This window comes from Larimichthys crocea, chromosome XV (genome assembly GCF_000972845.2).
Source record: "Larimichthys crocea isolate SSNF chromosome XV, L_crocea_2.0, whole genome shotgun sequence".
In the NCBI taxonomy this organism is placed as follows: domain Eukaryota; kingdom Metazoa; phylum Chordata; class Actinopteri; family Sciaenidae; genus Larimichthys; species Larimichthys crocea.
The window spans coordinates 15083627-15103193 of record NC_040025.1 but is presented as its reverse complement, the minus strand read 5'-3'; the positions used below and the strand labels follow the sequence as shown (position 1 = coordinate 15103193).

At 41.0% G+C, this 19567-nt stretch overlaps 2 protein-coding genes and 1 long non-coding RNA gene across 8 annotated transcripts; 1 reads left to right on the top strand and 2 right to left on the bottom strand.

Moving 5' to 3' along the window:
• The first annotated feature begins 2265 nt into the window (after positions 1-2265).
• LOC109140526 (uncharacterized) lies at positions 2266-12694 on the top strand. Of its 6 annotated transcripts, none has more exons than XR_002042486.2 (3): positions 2266-2363; positions 3793-3919; positions 5920-12694. It is a non-coding gene; the product is annotated as an uncharacterized LOC109140526 (long non-coding RNA). The 6 variants fall into 6 exon arrangements; XR_003463827.1 differs by lacking the exons at positions 2266-2363; positions 3793-3919 and adding exons at positions 4041-4407; positions 4654-5358; XR_002042485.2 differs by lacking the exons at positions 2266-2363; positions 3793-3919 and adding an exon at positions 4037-4407.
• Positions 12695-12813: 119 nt separating this feature from the next.
• On the bottom strand, positions 12814-15257 carry LOC109140525 (adenosine receptor A1). Its single transcript, XM_019267542.2, has 3 exons — positions 13986-15257; positions 13418-13881; positions 12814-13274 (listed from the first exon to the last, which is right to left on the bottom strand). Exons 1-3 carry the CDS (start codon positions 14321-14323, stop codon positions 13063-13065), a joined length of 1014 nt encoding a protein of 337 aa, XP_019123087.1. The 5' UTR covers positions 14324-15257; the 3' UTR covers positions 12814-13062.
• A 21-nt stretch (positions 15258-15278) lies between these two features.
• LOC104931928 (transcription factor Spi-B) lies at positions 15279-18756 on the bottom strand. The gene is made up of 6 exons (XM_010747052.3): positions 18301-18756; positions 18083-18117; positions 16977-17190; positions 16755-16873; positions 16406-16562; positions 15279-16265 (listed from the first exon to the last, which is right to left on the bottom strand). Exons 2-6 carry the CDS (start codon positions 18101-18103, stop codon positions 15958-15960), a joined length of 819 nt encoding a protein of 272 aa, XP_010745354.2. The 5' UTR covers positions 18104-18117; positions 18301-18756; the 3' UTR covers positions 15279-15957.
• Between the last annotated feature and the right edge of the window lie 811 nt (positions 18757-19567).

The window sequence follows — 19567 nt, the reverse complement described above, 5'->3', positions numbered from 1 at the left end:
AACAAGTGTCCCATTCATGTTTATTATAAATATCAAATGAAATGAATTCACAGTCAAATTATATATCCCCAAAGCTATTTTTATTACATTCAACAATGATTTGATATATACTGTATACACAGCAGGCCTGGGTTGATTATTTAAGAAATCATATTGATCAATATCTATCTTTGGACCCCACGCAGCTGTTATTTTTTTTATCTTATATAAATTAATATAATAAAAATATATTCAGTTTCTTTGCAGACAATATGGTGAAAGATTATCTTCAGAAAAACACAATGCTAGTGTACTGAGGCCTTACACTACTAGTGTACTACAATATGGAGGGCATACACCACAATTAACCTAGAAAATAATGAATCATCATTACTTTTAAAATATTTTCTGTACTAATGATAAATTAACATCCATCACATAGGCACAGACATCTGTTGTTTAAGTTTGTTTTCATGGTCAGTTATTATATCACACAACACTGTGAACATATACAACTCCTGATGTGCTGAGGGGAGAGGGGTGTGATCCAAAGAGGCTTGAGTCAGATCTGATTAATGATTTACTCCTCTGTACTGAAAAGATGAGCATAATTCTGTTGTTTAATTATAGTGAAAGGAGATGTAACGGCGTCTGAACAAAATGTCATGAGACTGACAAAGAGACTTAAACCCTCTTATTCTTAACATGCCCCTCAAGCGCTGTCAATAAGCTGCTGTTGTATGGTGCAGATGAAAGGCTGATCTTCAATCCTGCAGAACCTCCAGTTACATTTATTTTTATCAGTAGGATCACTACAGCTCAGTGGGGTTCAATGAACTCTCACATTATTACCTCCTCTAATTTTCTGCAGCCATGTGGGTTTGTTTAAAGCTCTGAATGACTGATTGAAATGGGATTTGGTATAAAAGTGACTGGACATCACTGGAAATGACAAAAGTTTCAGGACTGGTTAGGAACACTTGAACAATATCAACAGCTTTGACATCTGATTGGGAGTGATGTTGTCCTTGCATACGGCCACTGGAGGGCAGTACTACCATAGCCACTGGCTTTTGAGGAGACTAGTAGGCCACAGTTGACGTTGCACTGATTGATCATTTACAGTGAACAAGCAAACCTTTTTCTAAGTGTTTGGTTGTTACACAAAGGTCCATTTCACCCTTCAGGTGGATTAAGATGAACGACCTAGTCAAAACTTAAGTAACAAAAAAATAAAACAAAAACCAACTAGACTATACATATATTTGCAAACTCTAACCGTGTATGTGCTGAGAGTGCAATACACAGTAGATGACTGATTGCCTAACATCAGTTGGATTTTCCTGCTTTCTTTTTGACATACACAAACATGTCTCAGCCTGCCTATACAAAGTTCTTTCTCTTCCCCCAGTGAGGTCTATAACCTCTGTGGAGATCAGGTAGTTCATTTTCTTTCCTAGCCTGTTGAAATAGTGAAAAAAGAGGGATTTTTAGGATATTATGGCTTCAATACATGAATTTTCAAGAGGTCTACTCCCTCCTTTTTGTCATTGTCCTGTTTAAATATAGAAAGCGAGCAGGAAGTTTGCCTCAGTGTATCTCTCTTACCCTTTAATACTTTCCATCTCCGTCTAACAGGGCAGACTCTTCAGGATTATTAATCTCCAGTGTGGTTCAGCTGCTTTTCATACTGGAAAAAAGAAAATTGAATGGTCACTCCAGTGCTCGCCCTTTTCTTCTTTCTTTTTTTTTTCTTCCACACTTCTGTGTTGTCATCATCTTTGCCTGATTTTATATTAATATCATCTGACAATTTGATCATTTATTAACATTTACATAAGACAATATAATCATGATTATCTAAAGACCCCAAAACACACATGCTCGCACATGCAATCACTCTTGTTTGCAGTACAGAGAAAATAACAATGTAATCCTAACCCGGTACCACCTGATAATTTACTAGTATGTGCAGGACGTTTCTTTCTTTCCCCTAATGTTTATTTGGCTTGTCTCTTATGTCTTTTTTTTTTCTTCATGGACTGTTTTCATTCTCTTGTCTCCTCTGTTAAATGGCTCATTTTTAGAATACAGTAAATAAAATCATAATTAAAAAAGCTCAATATATCTGAACTGAGACATACAGTTTGTGTTACAGTTTAGAGAATATCATGGAAATTATGAGGAATAAAAAAAAATGCATATCATAAAAAGTTGATTATTCTTCAGGCTTCAGCTTTTCTTTCACAACTTTGCCACTAGATGGAGTGCTTCATCTTTCTACTTGAAACAGGCTCACATGTCACTCACACAGGCCGAACAAACTAAAGTGTGCAGATGGAGTGTGCAAGGCCCTCCAGCATCCAGCAAAGAATCTCAGCCAGGTGAGCACCGGGCTGTTCAGCTGTAAGGCAGGAACTATTTTAATTTTTATTTGGTTTGTTTTAATTTTAAAGACCAAAAGTTGAAGCTGCTAAACATCTGCTACTTCCTTAAACTTGGGTAAGCTAGTATCGTTTAGCAAGCTAGTAGCTCATGCCCCCAAATCATTTCAAGATATTTTGTCAGGTCAAAGTATTTTAAGAGCCAGGGCTCTCAAATCATTATCTGAATCACTTTAATTAAATCAAATTCATTAGCACTAAGAATCAGTAGGCTGGTCTTGTCCCGTGTTCATGTTACAGTAGAAAATAAATAATAATGGGCCCCTGATATGATACTTGATGATTTACTGTGTTAACATAACTCAGTCCACAATAATAAAGTGAAATCAAAAATTTCTGATTAAACAAAACATTTGCATAAAGGTATTATATTTTATCTTATATCATTACAATAATATAGTTTATATTTTATTTTATCTTATATAATTACAATAATATCATTCATATTTTATTTTATCTTATATAAGTACTTTATTGAACATAGTTGGCCCAAATTAATTCAGTTATTCATAACTAAATGCAATATTTTGTCAATATTTTCATTACTGGATAATGTTGATCGTGTTTAGTTTGGTAGTTATTAAACACCACTAAAAATGTGTTTAATAAAGGATTTAAAAACAACAAGAACAACAGAGGTTTGTTTTGACAGTATTTTAGCTCATAAGCTGAATTACAGTTGTATGACAGTAAGGTGATTGGAACAGCTGAAGGAGCTGTGCAAACAGGGTGCTTTAAAAAAATAAATAAGTAAAAGTTATTTAATTAGTGTAATTAGGCTAATTCAGAGAACATAATGAGTAAATTAAAACTACAGTTTAGAGAATATGAAATATAATGAGTAAATTAAAACTACAGTTTAGAGAATATGAAATAATTAGGCTACCTTTTTCGGATAAAATACTGCAAAATTATAGCATTGAAACCTCTGTGCATGCAGGTTAAGGTGGGTAACAATATATCCTCAGTCTGCGTGTGCCTGTGCAATGAAACAGTAGTCCCACTTAGCTTTACATTTTTATGTAAACATGTTTGCACATATTGATTAACAAAATGAGTGTCTGTATGTGAACTGGGTGTGAGCAGCAGAACACACTGTTATCAGATTCAGCTGTGACACAGACTTTTTAAAACTCTGCATGATGTCCCGAGCAACGGCCAGCTTACATTTGACATGAGATCTACTGTACAATGATTCACTGTTCCTCGTTTATAAATGGCGAAGGAATGTCATACACTTCTCCTTTCCTGTGTGTGTCTGTGTGACAGAATGAAAACGAAAATGGTCTCATTCACAGTGCATCTGCCTCTGTACAGTACAGTCTAGCTGTGACTATATTTGTCCACCCCTCCTTCTCTCTCTTGCAAGGGGACAGGAGAGTCAAGAGTTGGACGGCTGCCAAAAGAGGCCGGCCCGCCATGCAGCTGAAACTTTTACAAGCCAAGCAGGAAGAGACACAGGGAGCGATCGAAGAAGAAAAGGAGGAAAAGAAAAAGTGAGAGAGACATCTAAACTCCTTTCTCTCCCTCTCCCTGTCTCTCTCTCTCTCTCCACTCTCTGTGTCTGTCTGTCTCTCTTTCTTTTCTTATTGCTTGTTAAAGCCATACTGTATTTGCCCGCCTTGTTGGCAGGGGGTAAGTGTAGGGCTGGAGGACAGGACGGGAGGAGGGTTGAAGAGGAAGGGGGGGCTTTGGGTTCAGAGAGTTCAGCTGAGGAGAGAAATAAATGCATAAACAACAAAGGAGACGTGACGTCAGGTTGAGGGGCTGTCCAACCTGCTGGCTGAATCTGAGCCTCCACGGAAGAACCGGATTGTTCGCACCACACGTGTGTGTGTGTGTGTGTGTGTGTGTGCGCGCGCGCCTGTGTACAGTATGAATGTGTGTGAGTGTGTGCCTGTGTGTCCATTGTACTATCTTCAAGAAAAGACCCGTGGAGCTGAAGCAGAGAAGCTGGACTATTGTTGTCTGTTTAGTCTCCGCGGTGAGTGTTTGAGGACTGGGAGAACCCTCCAAAAATGTGTGTGTATGTGTGTGTGTGTGAGTGTTTGAGGACTCAATAACTCAGGTATTACAGCAGCAGCAACGCGGAAATTAACTGTTTCACCTACCAAAGATGAGACTAGCTTTGTTTTTTTGTCTTCAAGAGGTGGATATATGTTTTAAAATAGGTACTTAAGTGAAATAATACTTGTACATTTTTCATTTGTTTTAAACTTGTTTTTTTTAGAATTACACTCAGCATTTTCAAAATGACATCAGCTCAGACGTGAGCTCTGATTGGTTGGCTCAGCTTGGGATACCCGCTCAAACGCCAGCAATTGGTCCTCAAGCGGGCTACAGAGAAGGTCGGCCATTTATGAACAGATGGATTTATGTTTTCTCTCTTAATGATTGAGGTCATCTAGAGGCGACAGCTCGCTGATCCAAGAGCTCCTTTGGTTTTCAACTGTCTTGCTGGTGTGAGAATGCATAGGGAGACCTGGGAAAGATGCCAAGAGAAGCTAGAGAAAGAAGAAGAAGAAGAAGAAGAAAAAAAAAAGTGACATTCTGTGAAATATCCACCCTCCTCGCTCATTGATTCATTTAGCTGAACTCCCTCAAACCCCTCCCACTTAGGAGAGCAGATATTATCCCCGATGGAGGGAGAGGACAAATTGACGGGAGGATAAAGAAGGACATGAAGAAAAAAAAAGGCAGAATAAAGATGTTGAAAGAGAGAGTGCCCCCCCAAGGGGACTCCTCTTTGAGAGGGAACTTGACAACAAATGTCCATCAGTTTAGAGTGTGAATCTCAGGACAGTTTGAGCTCTTTTAATCTATTGATTGTGCAAATATGGTGAGATGGAACAATATGGCAGGAGTGTCGGCATCGGCTTGTCTCTCTCGCCATCTGTCTGTTGCTGCAGGATAGTATATATAAGTACAGTACAAGGTGAGAGGTGTGTTTTGGATTTTGGGATGATTAACATACAGAGTGTCAATGTGCTGCCAGCTGCTGTCCCGCTGTTTTCGTGTCACTGCTCGCGACAGTTTCCGCTTCTTCTCTTTCTTTTTCTTGTCTTTCTGTGTCCAACTCTCTTTCTTAACTCTTTTCCTCTGACTCCTCCTCTTTCTGTTCCCCGTCTCTCGCTACAGCATGTCCCTCCCTTCCTCTTTCTGTGTCTCTACACCCCTCCTCACCTCCTCCTCCTCCTCCCCTCCTTTTTCTCTCCCTCCCTCTTGGCAGCAGTGCCAAAGTAGGCAGGCAGACCGAGGCAAACACAGCACAGGGCAGAGCAGAGGGCGATCCAAAGGCTGGCGAATTGATTATGTGTATGTTTGTGTTTTGAAGTGTCCTCTGTCTGTCTGTTTGTGCGTTTGCCTCCGCTCTGCTCATACGCAACTGCGAGTAATGCGAGTCTATTGTGAGTCTGTTGTGGATCTTTTTTCTCTTTTTGTTGTACACAGTGTGTTTGATACCGTGGCTTGTGTGCGTTTTGTGTGTATGTTATAGGGCTGTGTGTGAGCAGACGTCCCTCTGTCACCCTGTGTACGGACAGACGCACTCACGCCAGTAGGAGGGGATTGTGGGAAAGGGGTGTAGCTCTCAGAGGGTGTGCTCTACTCCTCTCTTTTCCCTTCTTCCCGCCATCACGGCCCTCTTCTCCTCCAGTCCTCCGGCCCAGCCCGCCGCTCACGTACGAGCTCCAGGTATTTTTCTTTTTTATCCTGCGACACCTCTTCCCATCTTTTTCACTGCCCTATAATCTTTATCCTCCAGTTCCTCTCGCCCTCTTCTCTGTCCCTCATCATGGTCTTTCTCCTGTAAATATGTCTATCGTCGTCGGTTGCCACGCTGTACTCCGCTCGCCGCCATTTTGGCTCAATGGACATAACAGGAGAAACTTTTCTAGAGCTCAGAGGGACACCCCGACTCCCTGCTGACCATCTTCTTTCTCCTGCTTCCATGATCTCTTTTTTCTCTGTCCGTATCCCCTTCTTCCTCTGCCCTCTCTGCTCCAGTACAGCAGGCTGTGACAGGGTGGTGAACCATCTCTCTGTGGCTTTTCGTACTGAACAGGTGTCTCTTTGTAGACTGGCAGGAGGAAGGACAAGCCTTCTTGGTTACTTTCTGACCTCAGAGGGTTGACCGAGCCAGAGAGCTGTTGTTGTGTTCAGGTCTGTACAAGTTTAGTTGCTGACCAGTGTTGGAGAGCTGCACCCACAGGACAGGACAAGTGAGACACTTGGCAGGTTTCCTATCAGTCACCCAGAGCCGTTATGATAGTTAGTATGAGGACGATATTTACTTTGTATCTCATTCCTTTCAGACACTGTTTGCACTTTATGCCACTGTGAAAACTCACAGTGTATACGACAGTTGTTTCACACAGATAAAACTCACCTACGTGTATGTAGGTGAGGTTTTATCTGTCTGCGATCTGTAGGTGTGACAGTTTGTTAAACGGGGGCAACTGTAATGTTTGTCTTGATACACTGCGTCACAGGATACTATGTGTAATACTTTGCACTTCAGGGGAAACTGAGGCAGAAATGAAACCGAGATTCAGGCAGACAATGCGGTAAAGAAAAACTTTGTTCCATTTCAGTATTCGCCAGGAGTTCTCTGCGATCTGCTCGTTGAAAAAGAAGAAGAAATGTGACAATCGCGTTTGTCTGATTGATGTGTATCTTAGTCAGCTAAGACAATATTTCAGTCTCCGAAATAGATAAAACAGGATATACTAATTAAGCAGAAACTGACTTTTAGAGGAGAAAATTAATACGATTGAATTACATGCAATATATACATATACTATACACAATTAGGAATCTAACTGGGCTGCTTATTGTCAGTATTGTATCTAGATCTAAATATGGGTTGGTGTTAAGATGGCGCCTTCGTGCCACGTGTTTAAGAAACAGTGAATATGGGCAGACCCTTTCAGCATGCCCCTCACATTTGTGGGTATACTACTCCTAATTCCTCTGCGACAGTCTTTGTCATTTCAGATGACTCGGCTGTGGCATTAGGTGGCAAATTAATTTCTAGAAAAAGATCCTGAAAGAACCTCTGGTTATGTATATCGACATGTGACAGTGAGGAAAATGTTAAGAAAGAAAAAGCTAGAGAAAAAGAGAGAACAAGGGTTACAGAGACAGAAAGAGAGGTAGGAGTGGAAGAGCTCTTTCCCCGCCCTCTCTTATCCTCAGATGAACTTATCGTGTTGCCTCATAATGTTTCTGAGTTTTTCTCCTAGAGGCAGTCAGGCTAACTTCCTGCATTCAGCCGCAACATAGCTGATTGGTTGATATGTTGGCTGACCGGCCGCGGTTTGCAGCGAGGCAACAGGAAGTTTCTCTTCTCATGCAGGAAGCTGCAGCTGTTTCGTCCTGACATACACCACTTGCACTCTTGCACGTATACTCTTTGTACACAAGTATGCATGCACACCCTCTTTGAAGGGGCATACCTCTCAAAGTGTGTGAGTGTGTGTGTGTGTGTGCGTTTGTGCATATGCATGTGTATACGCGCGTATTGCTTGTTCTGTGTGGCATTAGTGAGTGCTGTAACATGTGGGCGTGTAGCAACATGCCAGACCAGGCATCTGAGCTATCAGAAACATTTGAAACCATGGTAACCACACATCTCATCAGGACATTAGCGAAAGCATAGACAAGTGGAAAAGAGGAGAGGGGATAGAGAGAGTAAATGAAGAGGATGACAGAGACCTTTGATGTATATTTCCTTCATAGAGAGGTTTTAGAAACACATCTGGCCACATGGTTAGTTGCAGGGTTTACTGCAGCTAATACAGCAGTTCATAAATTCATCCTTCATTATCTTGAAGAAAACAATTCATATACAGTACATTTTAAATACATTTCTAATGTTTAACCTGAAAAATATCAATTTAAAAATCCGAGATTACAAAAGTGGAGCCCTGCCACCTTTTTCGATACTGATTAATTAACCCAGCTTCACTTCTTTGGTTGTATCTACGGTTGAAACAGTTGTTGGACACTGTGATAGTAAACACAATGGCTCCCTTATACTCCTTCCTTATCTAGGTCATACTATCTTTTCATCAAACACATTGCCCGACATGTTTACCTAGCTCTTACGGCTGTGAGTCCAACATTCGTGTGTGTGTGTGTGTGTGTGTGTGTGTGTGTGTGTAGCCCTCCGTCTTATAAAAAACAGAGAAGACAACGGTAAAAGACTGGAAGCATTTTCATTTAATTAACGTTCAGTAAATTAGGATCAGATAGTATGAGCTCCTTTCATGTACGATGGTCAAACAACTGTGCTGTGTTGTGTCTGTGTGTTGTGTAAGTACGTGCATATGGCAGCGCATTTCTGTATACATGCGTACATGTGAGCATGAGCCTAATGTGTTTGCGCTTGGTTAATGAGGATATACAGAACATCAGAGCGGGCACCATGCCAAGTGTGCACGGAAGAGGCTCAGTGCTCCCGTCCGTCGTCCTTTAATGTAGAAATCAGGCTTTCCTTAGGGATAAGGGGGGGATGAAAAAGCAGGTATGATAAAATCACCATAGCGCTCTGTTGAGGATCAGCCCGCTTTTGCTCATGTGCCAGACACCTGAACACAATTTTTCTCTAGATTAAGACTGGAGACGAGTAAGACAAGACATCCGTTTGCATCTTTTTAACTGTGGGAATTCTTCATCCTGCCATTTATTGTGTGGCATACTTCCTCTGCCAACTCCAGCTCCCCCACCGCTCCTCCTCTTTGCCCACCATCACCACCTCCTTCCTCCCTCATTGAAATTCTGCCTGGCACACAGACACTGCCCATTCTTGGCACAAAGCTCAGAGAGAGAGAGAGAGAGAGAGAGAGAGAGAAACACACAAGAACCTGTACCAATCGTCTGGTGCCCCGTCCGTTGTGTCTGCCAAGCATTCATCCCGTCTCGCGGACCAAGGGACCAGGAAATCCAATAGGTATTTCCCTGCCTCTGCTTCCTGCGAAAATCTGCTCCAATTCGGTGGAGTTTTGTTGGCAACTGAGTATGCTGTGTGTGTGTTTGGGGATTTGCTGATTAATTTGTGTGTTTACGTCGTTTGTATTGGGTGAAGAATAAATGCGACGAATCCTTCACATCCTTTCACAGCGTAGGGGAGCAAGCTAAGGCCTATTGTTTCCACGAGATTTTACGTCTTAATTTTCGCATGGGTTTCAATTTGTTAAAGATTTGTGTGTTTCGATAGTACGGGAGATTGATGTTAGAAGTTTATTAAATTTGCATAATAAACACTAGTTTAGCAGTCATTTTTATTATTATTATTTCTTTTTACTTTAACCACAAAAGAGTGGAATAAGTAGATGTATATCTGAAAAGGTTATTTTTTTTTATAGTGTAAAAAATAATTAATTTAAAACAAATTGTATGTCTGAAACAGAATCAGTTATGGGCTTCATAGGGGCTGTTGCTGTAGATTTGCTCCAAACTTATTGCCAAAGATAAAAATTCTACAGCTGACATGTGGTTGTGGAAAACCCAAAAGAAACACATGCAACTGTCACCCAACGACAGATTCATTTTCTAAAGCAGGAAATTGTCTCCAGAAAAACATACCCTGGTTGGCCACAGCAGAGCAGCGTTATCAGAGGGCAAAAGAGGACAAGGCTTAAACAGAATACTGCTAATATGAATTTACTATCATTTAGCCACAATCCTGCTGTGACAGATGCACAGACAGACTGTCTGATAGGTAGATGAGATTATCTCAATAGGCCACATTTCTTGTCTTTTCTTCAAGATCCTCTCAGCTGCTCCCCAGCCTGGAGGCACTTTTCTTTAAATGTATTTATTTGAGCTGTTGACAGAGAAAATGATTTGACCCAGCCGAGCCATGTGTGCCCCTTTTATGTGCCATAGACAAAGTCCATGATCACAGACGACAGTGCCCAATAGAGCTCACATGACTGACTGAAGTTTGGCCTCACTGTTTCCAAAACAGTCGGGAGTTGTGCAGGGAACAGAACGGCAATTTCTGCAATTAACCCAGAAGCACAGAATTCCCCACAAGCATTTATTGTTTAAATCGTTTTTTCGTTCGCGGCTGTGCTCAGATGTCCTGTTAAATCTTCATTAATTTGCCCCTTTCCCCCCCAGTAAACTGTGTTATATCACTATTAGTCTGTTCCCCTTGTCCTTCAAATACAGCTCCAGTCAGGGGATGTTTCTTGGCGACCAAACAGAGCTCGTAGATATGTCACTGGCACTGTGGCAGAGTTGGGCATCATGCCAACACACCCCCACCTCCTTCTGTCTGTCTGGTCTTCTGTAATCAGACTAGCAGGGTCTACTGCATGCTAACTATGAGCTGGTCTGGACCAAGTCTCAGGGGTTGTGGCTGTATGCTAATTTATGCAAGCAGTGTACCTCCTAACCCCTTCTCTGTCTATCTGAGGCCCAGGTCTGGCATTTAGTCTGGCACTCATTAACCCTTCAGTCACTGCCGTGTTAACCTGCTTGCCCAGCCCAACCTTTATCCCAGAGGAGTTTAGCATGGGAGAGAGAAGTCTTTCTAAGTGAATTTAATAAACCAAAAATACAATCTGCTTGCTCAGTGAGAGTGCCGAATGTTTGCTCAAGCCAGATATTAATGGTACGAGTAAATTCACAGGAAGGTGGACGTGCGGTATTTGATGATGCTTTTTCTCTGTGAACTTTCCAGCTGTCTGATAAGTTTGGTTAGATTTGCGCTCTTATTCTGTACCCGTTGATAGCGAATGTGTCGTGTGGATCTGTTGGCTTCACATCAGTGCTTGGCACAAGATTGATTCTCCATCGCTTTCAACTGAACAGCCGCTCTTTCTTTATTGTGATACAGCAGACTTGGAAAAACCCCTGAAAGGTAGACCTTATAGTCTTTTTAAGCAGACCTAAAATGGCCGATGTGCGAGACGCCATTTTGTGTTTCCTTGTTGTGTTTTGGGGGGCAGAATCCCAGCCTTGTATTCAATCAGAGGCAGCTGGTGGAAGCCATATTTGCAGGCATCTGTGTGTGTACCTCCGTCTGAGAAGCAGCAGCCAGCCTACACAGGGATAGCCCACTGGAATGAGCTCAGTTTTTGGCAAAAACGGAAACGAATTCCTGGCACAGAGTCGAGCAGCTCTTTTTTTTTTCCTCTTTCGATCACATGCCAGAGTCTCAGGAAGCCAGTGAGTTGTTTGTTGGGCTTTCACACATTAGTGCTCTCACTTTTCGGTGCCTGCTTACCGTTAAATTATTTGTTTGAGATTTATATTAATGAAACAGATTTCTTAAATATGTTCAGCTCCGCATAAACTCCCCCCGCCCAAAAAGAATGGTTTATCGCGGAGGATGTGCCAATATGAAAAATGTCACAGGTTCCTCCTTTGTTCATGATAAACGTTTCTTCAAATCTTGGCAGTCCAAGACTAGTCATGTAACACTTCGAGTTTTCAGCGATAAGTTGTGAGTTTGAACCGTTTCCAGGAACAAAGAGATAAAACTGAAAAATGTGATTACACTCCTTTGTGCAGGGACTGAATTTGAACACATCAGACGGAAACGTTGCGTAAATATACCCTTAAAAAGTCCTGCCTAGTTTTATCTTCCATGTATTTTACAGAGAAGAGTAATTAATTATGATAACCCTCTCTGTCTCTTTTTCTTTGTACCATTACAGGTGAGTTACCTTTGTGGATCTTTGATGCTGAAGCAACGTGGATGCTGTCCTTGGGGCTGAGGTAGTAGATTGAATAGTTGTGGGGTTGTGTAACCTCTTTTTGAGATAACTATACAATCTACTGTCTTTCCCAAGGAGACAGCAGAGTCAGCCACTCGCCTACAGTCATCTCCAGATGGTCAATCATGCTGTCCAGTCATAACATACGCTTCCAGCAATCAACATAATACACTGTGACAAGCATTGTTTTTGTGTTTTGCTAGGACAGGTGAATTAGGTTTTTCCTCTAACAGGACGTGAACGAGTGGTGTGTTTGATTTGGGCTCTGTCAGGGTGAGGTAGTAGGTTGTATAGTTTGGTGGGTGGGATTGCACCCTGCTCAGGTGATAACTATACAGTCTATTGCCTTCCCTGAGGAGCTCACTGAACACTCATGAATGTTCATCACACTCTCAGACTGAGCATTTATTCTTATACGACTTCAGGGGAAAAAAACAACGTATATGTGTGCTGCTATAGGTTAGTGATGCATTGATTGAAGCTGTCAAATGAGTTACTAAAAAAATATGTTTATCTCAATAAAGTCATACTTGTCTCAAACCAGTTGTCCAATAATCAGTGAATGAGATCTCGACATTGTTTGTTCATCACTGCAGTTCTGATGGTGTCTGATGATTCGTCTACAGCAACAGCTACTGGGTTCGTTAGTCTCGAGCCCCCTCTAGTGGAGACTCATGAGATAGCTTTGACTTAAATAAAGTTGGCAGACTTCAAACCGAACACTGCAGGTTGGGATTTCACACAAACATCCACTGCCTGCCTGTATTTACTCAGTTGATTATCTGTAATAAAGTGTGACTGTTAATGACTGTTGAACACAGTGATAGTCAGATGTTATTGCATGATTGACTAAAAATCCATTAATTCAGACATCAGACATATTGGAATTAAGATGACCCAATGATCCTTTAGGGTGTGGTCTTCCCTCCTAATCCACATGTCTCTGTGTGATTGACTTGGCTGCCTGTTCTTTGTCGACGAACTTGCTTGTCTCCATGGCGGCAGTTTATGTTCACGAGGAAGTGCCTCCATATTTGACCGTAGGCCTGCTGGATCTTTGGGATGCGATAAGCATAGACCACAGGGTTGACTGCTGAGTTGGCATGTGACAGGAGAATCCCTGGAGAAAAAAATGTATCGTCACTGTAAATGCAGGTAAGTATTGTGATCTAGATAAAGACATGGAATATATGGTGGAACAAATCTGTCAACGAAACATCAAATGCAGACTGTGTAGGGGCTAGAAGACCCACTGTCACCTGCCTGTATATAGTGTCCCCTGTGTCACAGCTTCAGGACCACAGAACAGCAGCAGACAGTTCATGAGGTGCAGAGGAATCCAGCAGCCAGCAAACAAAATGAGAACCAAAGCCAGGGAGAAAGCCAGCCTCTTCTCCCTGAGCAGAGAGGCTTGGGCTTGAGGACAGCTCTCTTTCAGACGGCCCTGCAGGCTCCAGAAGATTCGAATGTAGAGGAAGGTCATGACCAGTAGGGGTGCCATGACACATCCCAGGAAGTTAAAGTAGACCATGAAGGGGAGGGAGATAACTGAGAGGAAGGTGCAGGGTGGAGAGGTTAAGGAAGGAGAAGATGTATTGGTGGAATCAGATGCTAAAGAGGAGTAGTTACGCCAGCCAAACAGAGGCGTGAACCCCAGTAGACAGGAAAGTATCCAGCAAACAGACACAGCCATCCATGAACGCTTCTGTGTGGCCAGGGCTTTGTATCTGAGATCAATGGTTAAAACACAGAGAGAAGATTATTTCTACAAATCAACAACTAAGCATACTGTGCATATAACTTTTCTACCTGTAACCAGTGCAAATCTCACCTGAGTGGAGTGTGTAACCGGAGGTATCTGTCCACAGCTATAGCTAGCAGTGACAGCACAGAGGCCTGAGTCAGCACAAGCACGACACAGCTGAGAAGTAGGCACATGTCAGGGGTCACACTCACCCAGCCATCCAGTAGTACAGCCAAGGGCACAGCGGCCACACCCACTAGAAAGTCAGCCACCGCTAGGGAAACGAGGAAGCAGAAGGTTGGCTCCCGAAGGGAATCCCGTATACCAATACACACCGCACACACAACCAACACATTGCCTAGGCAACAGGCCACAGCAATCAGCACTTCTAAGGCTGTGTAGGCCACCCAACTCCATTCAGCCATCACTGAAGATGGAAACCAGCAAAGACAGAGAAACTATTAAGTTTGAGAGAGCAGGTTTCCTTGAAGGCCGTGGACTGGTGGGATAAATTCCACAGCTGAGTTAAGTCCAACATAATCCTGTGTTTGCTGTTCAGATAGTGTGTTTCTGCTTTCAGCTCTTGGCTTGAAATGTTCAGAAAATCATTGAACAGATGCTTTTTATATGCAAACATGCATGCGCTCCTGTGTGCACGCAACAGGCGTGCACTCCGTGGAGACACCATCTGTATTTCATCAGTGATTAAACATACTTTCCCCACTCTGATGAATGTGCCTCAGTAGCCTTAAGAGGAGAGGACTTCGGAGGAGGAAATACTAAATAACAAGTACAGGAAAATGTATTTAAAATATCCAAATCACAACATGTCCACTGAGTTATACTGAGTTTGATATGTGTTATATAGCTATTTATTTTAAAGTTGTAACAGTTTGAACTAATTTGAAGGACTTTACATGCTGTTGGCTAGTTTTATTAAGTATATTATTAAGTATCTAATATCTGAAGCTGTCAAATAAATGAAGTGGAATTAAAGATACAATATTTCCCTCACAAATGTTGTGTAGTAGTAAACCATAGGGTAGAAATACTCAAGTAAAGTAAATACATAAGTAAATCATACCATACAAGTACAATACTTTTGTATGTAGTTACTTTCCACAACTTTTTCATGCAACCATCTCACAACAGAACCAACAATTTAGCAACAATTATCAGAACACGAAAGCTTAGGCTATCCTGGAGTCAGGAATAAAAGTCCGTGTGTGTTGAATATTATGTAACTTGTGTCATTTGGTTTTCAGCATACATGTGTGACCACATTATTTGACTATGAAAATTAAATTGCTTTATTTTGGAAACTAGAAAGTTATATTCAGCATCTCTAATGTGTCCAGTGTGTTTGTGTCTCCTGTTACTGTGTATGTTAGTGGACTTTGTAGATGTTATTGATTAACAGGTCTGTTTTTACAGTGCATGCTATCTTTGCATACATGTTTGGCTATTGGTGTGTGTTTGTGTGTGTGCTTGCTTCGGTTTTAAAATCTGTGTTTATTTGGTTGATATGCATTACAACTTAATTTCCACAGACAGATCGAAAGACAGACACATAGAACAAACATGTCAGGTATTATGAAAGTATTTTCAGATTTATTCATAAAAAAAGGATATTTAAACACAAACATATCATGTTTATGCAACCTAATTTTGTGAAGAAGTCTACAAAATGATCTTTTATCTGCTGAATATCTGCAATATAGAATCAGCACACATGTAAAAACATAAAACAGTAAACCACAACTTTTATTTTGCGAACAATTTAAGTTCTACTTATAACGTAGATATTATGTGATAACCTTTCAGATTTACAGAATTTTTAATGCCAGCTGACCAGTAACTTCTCCTGTTTAGTCCTTGTACCATCTCCAGTATGGTTCTGTATCTACAGACAGACCAACAGTGATTCATATTCTGGCTTTTCAAATACTTAGTATTTGTTTGTTTCTTCATACCATAGATTTAGAATAAACAGAAAGGACATGATTTTCTCTGAACATCCATTGTGCTTATTATATTTCTATGCTCATCAGCATGCTTCCTACAATGTGTTGGAGTGTCCTTGTAGGCCTCTCAGCGTCTTCTCATCGAACTGGTAGGTGAGCTTCCTCTTCACCTTTTGAATCTCGCCAGTGCGAGAGTAGTTCCTCAGCGCCCGTGCCATCTTCTGGTAGGTCATGGTCTTGCGATTACCCTTTCGCCGGCCCCAAAGCTGTGCCAGGCGCTCTTTGTTTTGTGAGGAGAACTGGAACGTGCCGGAGGAGGACTGTACCCACCAAATGCAGCTCCGCATCGATGGCGTCTGGAGCATTTCAAATAGGAACTGGAACAACCGCTCCTTCCTCTTTCCTGCAAAGGAGGAAGGGGATGTAAATACATATGAGGTGACAATGACTCATACATGTGTCATTGTGGATGTTTTTAGACTAAATACACAGAAGTTTGGTGTGAGGTTTTGTACTGTTCAGAGTTTTGATCTGAGTTTATACCTGAAAGTGGAGCAAGAGGCAAGGATTCTCTGTCCTTCCTGCCCCCGCTGTCTGATGACGGTGATGGGGAGTCTTGGTATTCCTGATACTGGGAGCTACTGGACTGGGAGTCTGAGTCAATGTATGCAGGCAGGTCATAGGAATATGCAATGTGCTCCTGTAGCAGACACATTAATATTAATATATTAGTAATTCACATATAACCATTCTCAGAAACCATGATTTAAAAACTTTCTAAACTCGGCCTCAAAATGCTGGAATGTGTCACACTATGACATGTTTTTGTATTCAGCCATGAAAGAGGTCATTAAGCTTTCATTTATTATGAGACTGACAACCTTGAACTCACCCATTGGTTGTCATGGGGACTACGCCAGGCTGGAGGCAGGGCTTGATCTTCATATTCCTCGTTTGGAGTATGAGAGCCACAGTGCCACTTATACGGATGCTGACCTAACCAGCTGTTCTCTACGGAGAAACAGGCAGAAGACAGTCAGATAAAAGATACAAACGCTTACATCATCCCATTATCATCCTTTTTTCTCATCACCACTGGCACCTCCACACTAACCTATAATCTTAGTCCCCTGGTAGGAGTGTGTGTGCGTTTGTTGTCCCACAGCGGTCGGGGGCGATGAAGGTGTGTGTGCAGGCTGGACCTCCAGTGAGTGCTCCTGCAGGTACTCCTCGATGACCTCCAGATCCACCTCAGGGCAGGTGGAGGGAGCCACTCCACTCCAGGCACTCCGATCTCCGCTCAGTCTGATCTCGGTCATGTAAGCCATCTGACAGACACAGAGCAGGAAAGCGGCTTTCAGAAATCATGCACACTGTTTTTTTTTACCAGAGCGAGTGTTTGTTGTGTGACGCATACGGAGAGAAAACAGTTTGCATGATGGGTGGCATTTATCCTGTGTCAGTCGTAGCCTGAGGAGTTGTTATTATCAGGCTGCACACCTGCTGTTTTTTTATTTATTTATCTTTTTTTTTTTTTTTTTTACAAGAACCCATCAATGTTTTGTTGTGCACTATTGTTGCATCATACATGCAGTGGATAATTTTGCTCTGGGGTGAACTCCATCCATTTAAAATGAGCTATGAATTGTCTGTAAATGATCCGTTTTCTACATAATATTACATAGCAATGATCATTCTGGTATGAATACCTTTTGAGAAATGCTTTTAATGTGTGATTAATGTTGTGTGTTTTTTGAGGATTGTAACTGTCTCTCCTTACTGTCGACTACTACTACTTTTAATTGTAGTCGTAGCAGTCCTATTATCATCATTATTTATTTCTATGACTTTCAAAATGACACTCCTGTTTACATGCAGCAGTGAGCTGTTTGATATTTAACGGGATGTGAGCTGTGTGGTGTGTTTGCTTCTTGAAAATGAGCCAGGTGTGACCTTGTGTGTTTTATTTTGACTGGCAAATTTATGCAAGTTGTTGTGCCATTACAGGTAACAGTGCAGTTTGGCTTAGCTGCTATCCTTACAAATAACCTTTTACTATCAGCCAACACCTGTCACTTACAGTTAATAAGATAATATTTTAGAGCACACTGAATTACTGAATTACTGAAACATCCAGTTGCATCAATACAAATACTTTTCTTTGTCATTTATGGGCTGACTTCAAAAACAACAGTACAAAAAAAGTAATATTTGACTTACCGTCTCCATTTGTGCCAACATACTTAAAGGACAACCTAAAAAGAGAAAACACACTTGTGAGACACCAAAACTAAAGCACAAAACTCACAACATGAACAGAGAAGTGAAAGAAGCTGTTGCACATACTTCTCTCTATCTTAGACAGACAGACTTCCATATGACAGACAAACAGACAAAGTCAGAACCTTAATAAATGATGACAAAGAGGATGTCTGTACCTCGTTAAGTCAGAGATGTACTCCTGTTTCTGCTTCAGTGAAGTAGTATCCTCGGGCAATAAAGGGTGGAGACAAGAGCATGTGAATGCTCACCTGAATGATGATGCTCCACCTGCATTTTACCTCTCTTATAAGTCTTTGCACATTTTTGGCCAAGCCCCTTTGGCCAGTCGTGTTGAGTGGGAGTGGTTTACAAAGTAAAGGTTGTCTTTCTTGTCAGATTGTTTGCCTATTTAATCCAACAGCTTTTTCAGTGAGGTTTTAGTGTTTGAAGTTTTATTCCATGGAAACAAAATGTGTGGTGTATCTGTGGTTTCTTATCGTTTTAGGTATTGTTACAGAGGTACCATGGAAGATAATGAGTTGGCTTTATGTTTTCGGCTGAACAATGCAGCGATAATTGATAATAATAATAATTAAGTGTGGTAGATAGAAACAGAAGGGAGACATGTGTAGCACTACAGTTTATTTATCATACCCACTTTTTTGTTTTGGCCTCTGAGCTCATCAAAATGTAGTGCAGTTCATAAACCTCTCACCACACAGTTGACAAAGTTAACTCTCAAGATTTATGATAAATTATTAGCTGAAACAAAACATTACTCGTGAGAAATGTTTTCATTTTATGCTGTCTGAACACTATTCAATAAATAAATATTTCACAACATCTTTGGCCTTAAGGAGGTAACAGTTTACATTACCTTCCTATGTTTATCATCTAAAGCACCATACAAACATATAAAACATTGTTTATAACACATTATAATGTAATTATAAGGAGACATAAGGAATTTCTTAAATGTTTGTTAAAGTAACAATTATAATTTATGCCAATAAGACATATTTTATATATAAATAAAACTGTTTTATTATCCACTGTTCATTCATTATCTATTCATAATCTACCGTTAAATTTGTCAGCGACTTCATTTTTAACACTAAAACAGACCTGATATCTGCTTACAACTACATTATAGTGTATTTTGAACTATTTATGAAACATTACTATACATATAAATTAGAATTTCTACATAAGGCTGTTTGAAGTGTCGTTAGGTCAGTTAGGGGCAAATCTTTCCTACTTTTATGGCTTTAACGATTAATTCATTCATGATTAATAATTCATCATTAGCGGCTTATTCATCATCAGCTCAATGCTTGGCACGCCATGGCCATATACCAACATGACTCACAGATAATCCATAAGATTTCTAGATTACTGCTTTGGACAATGGCTTAACTAACTGACTAGTTAATGAAGTGAAGC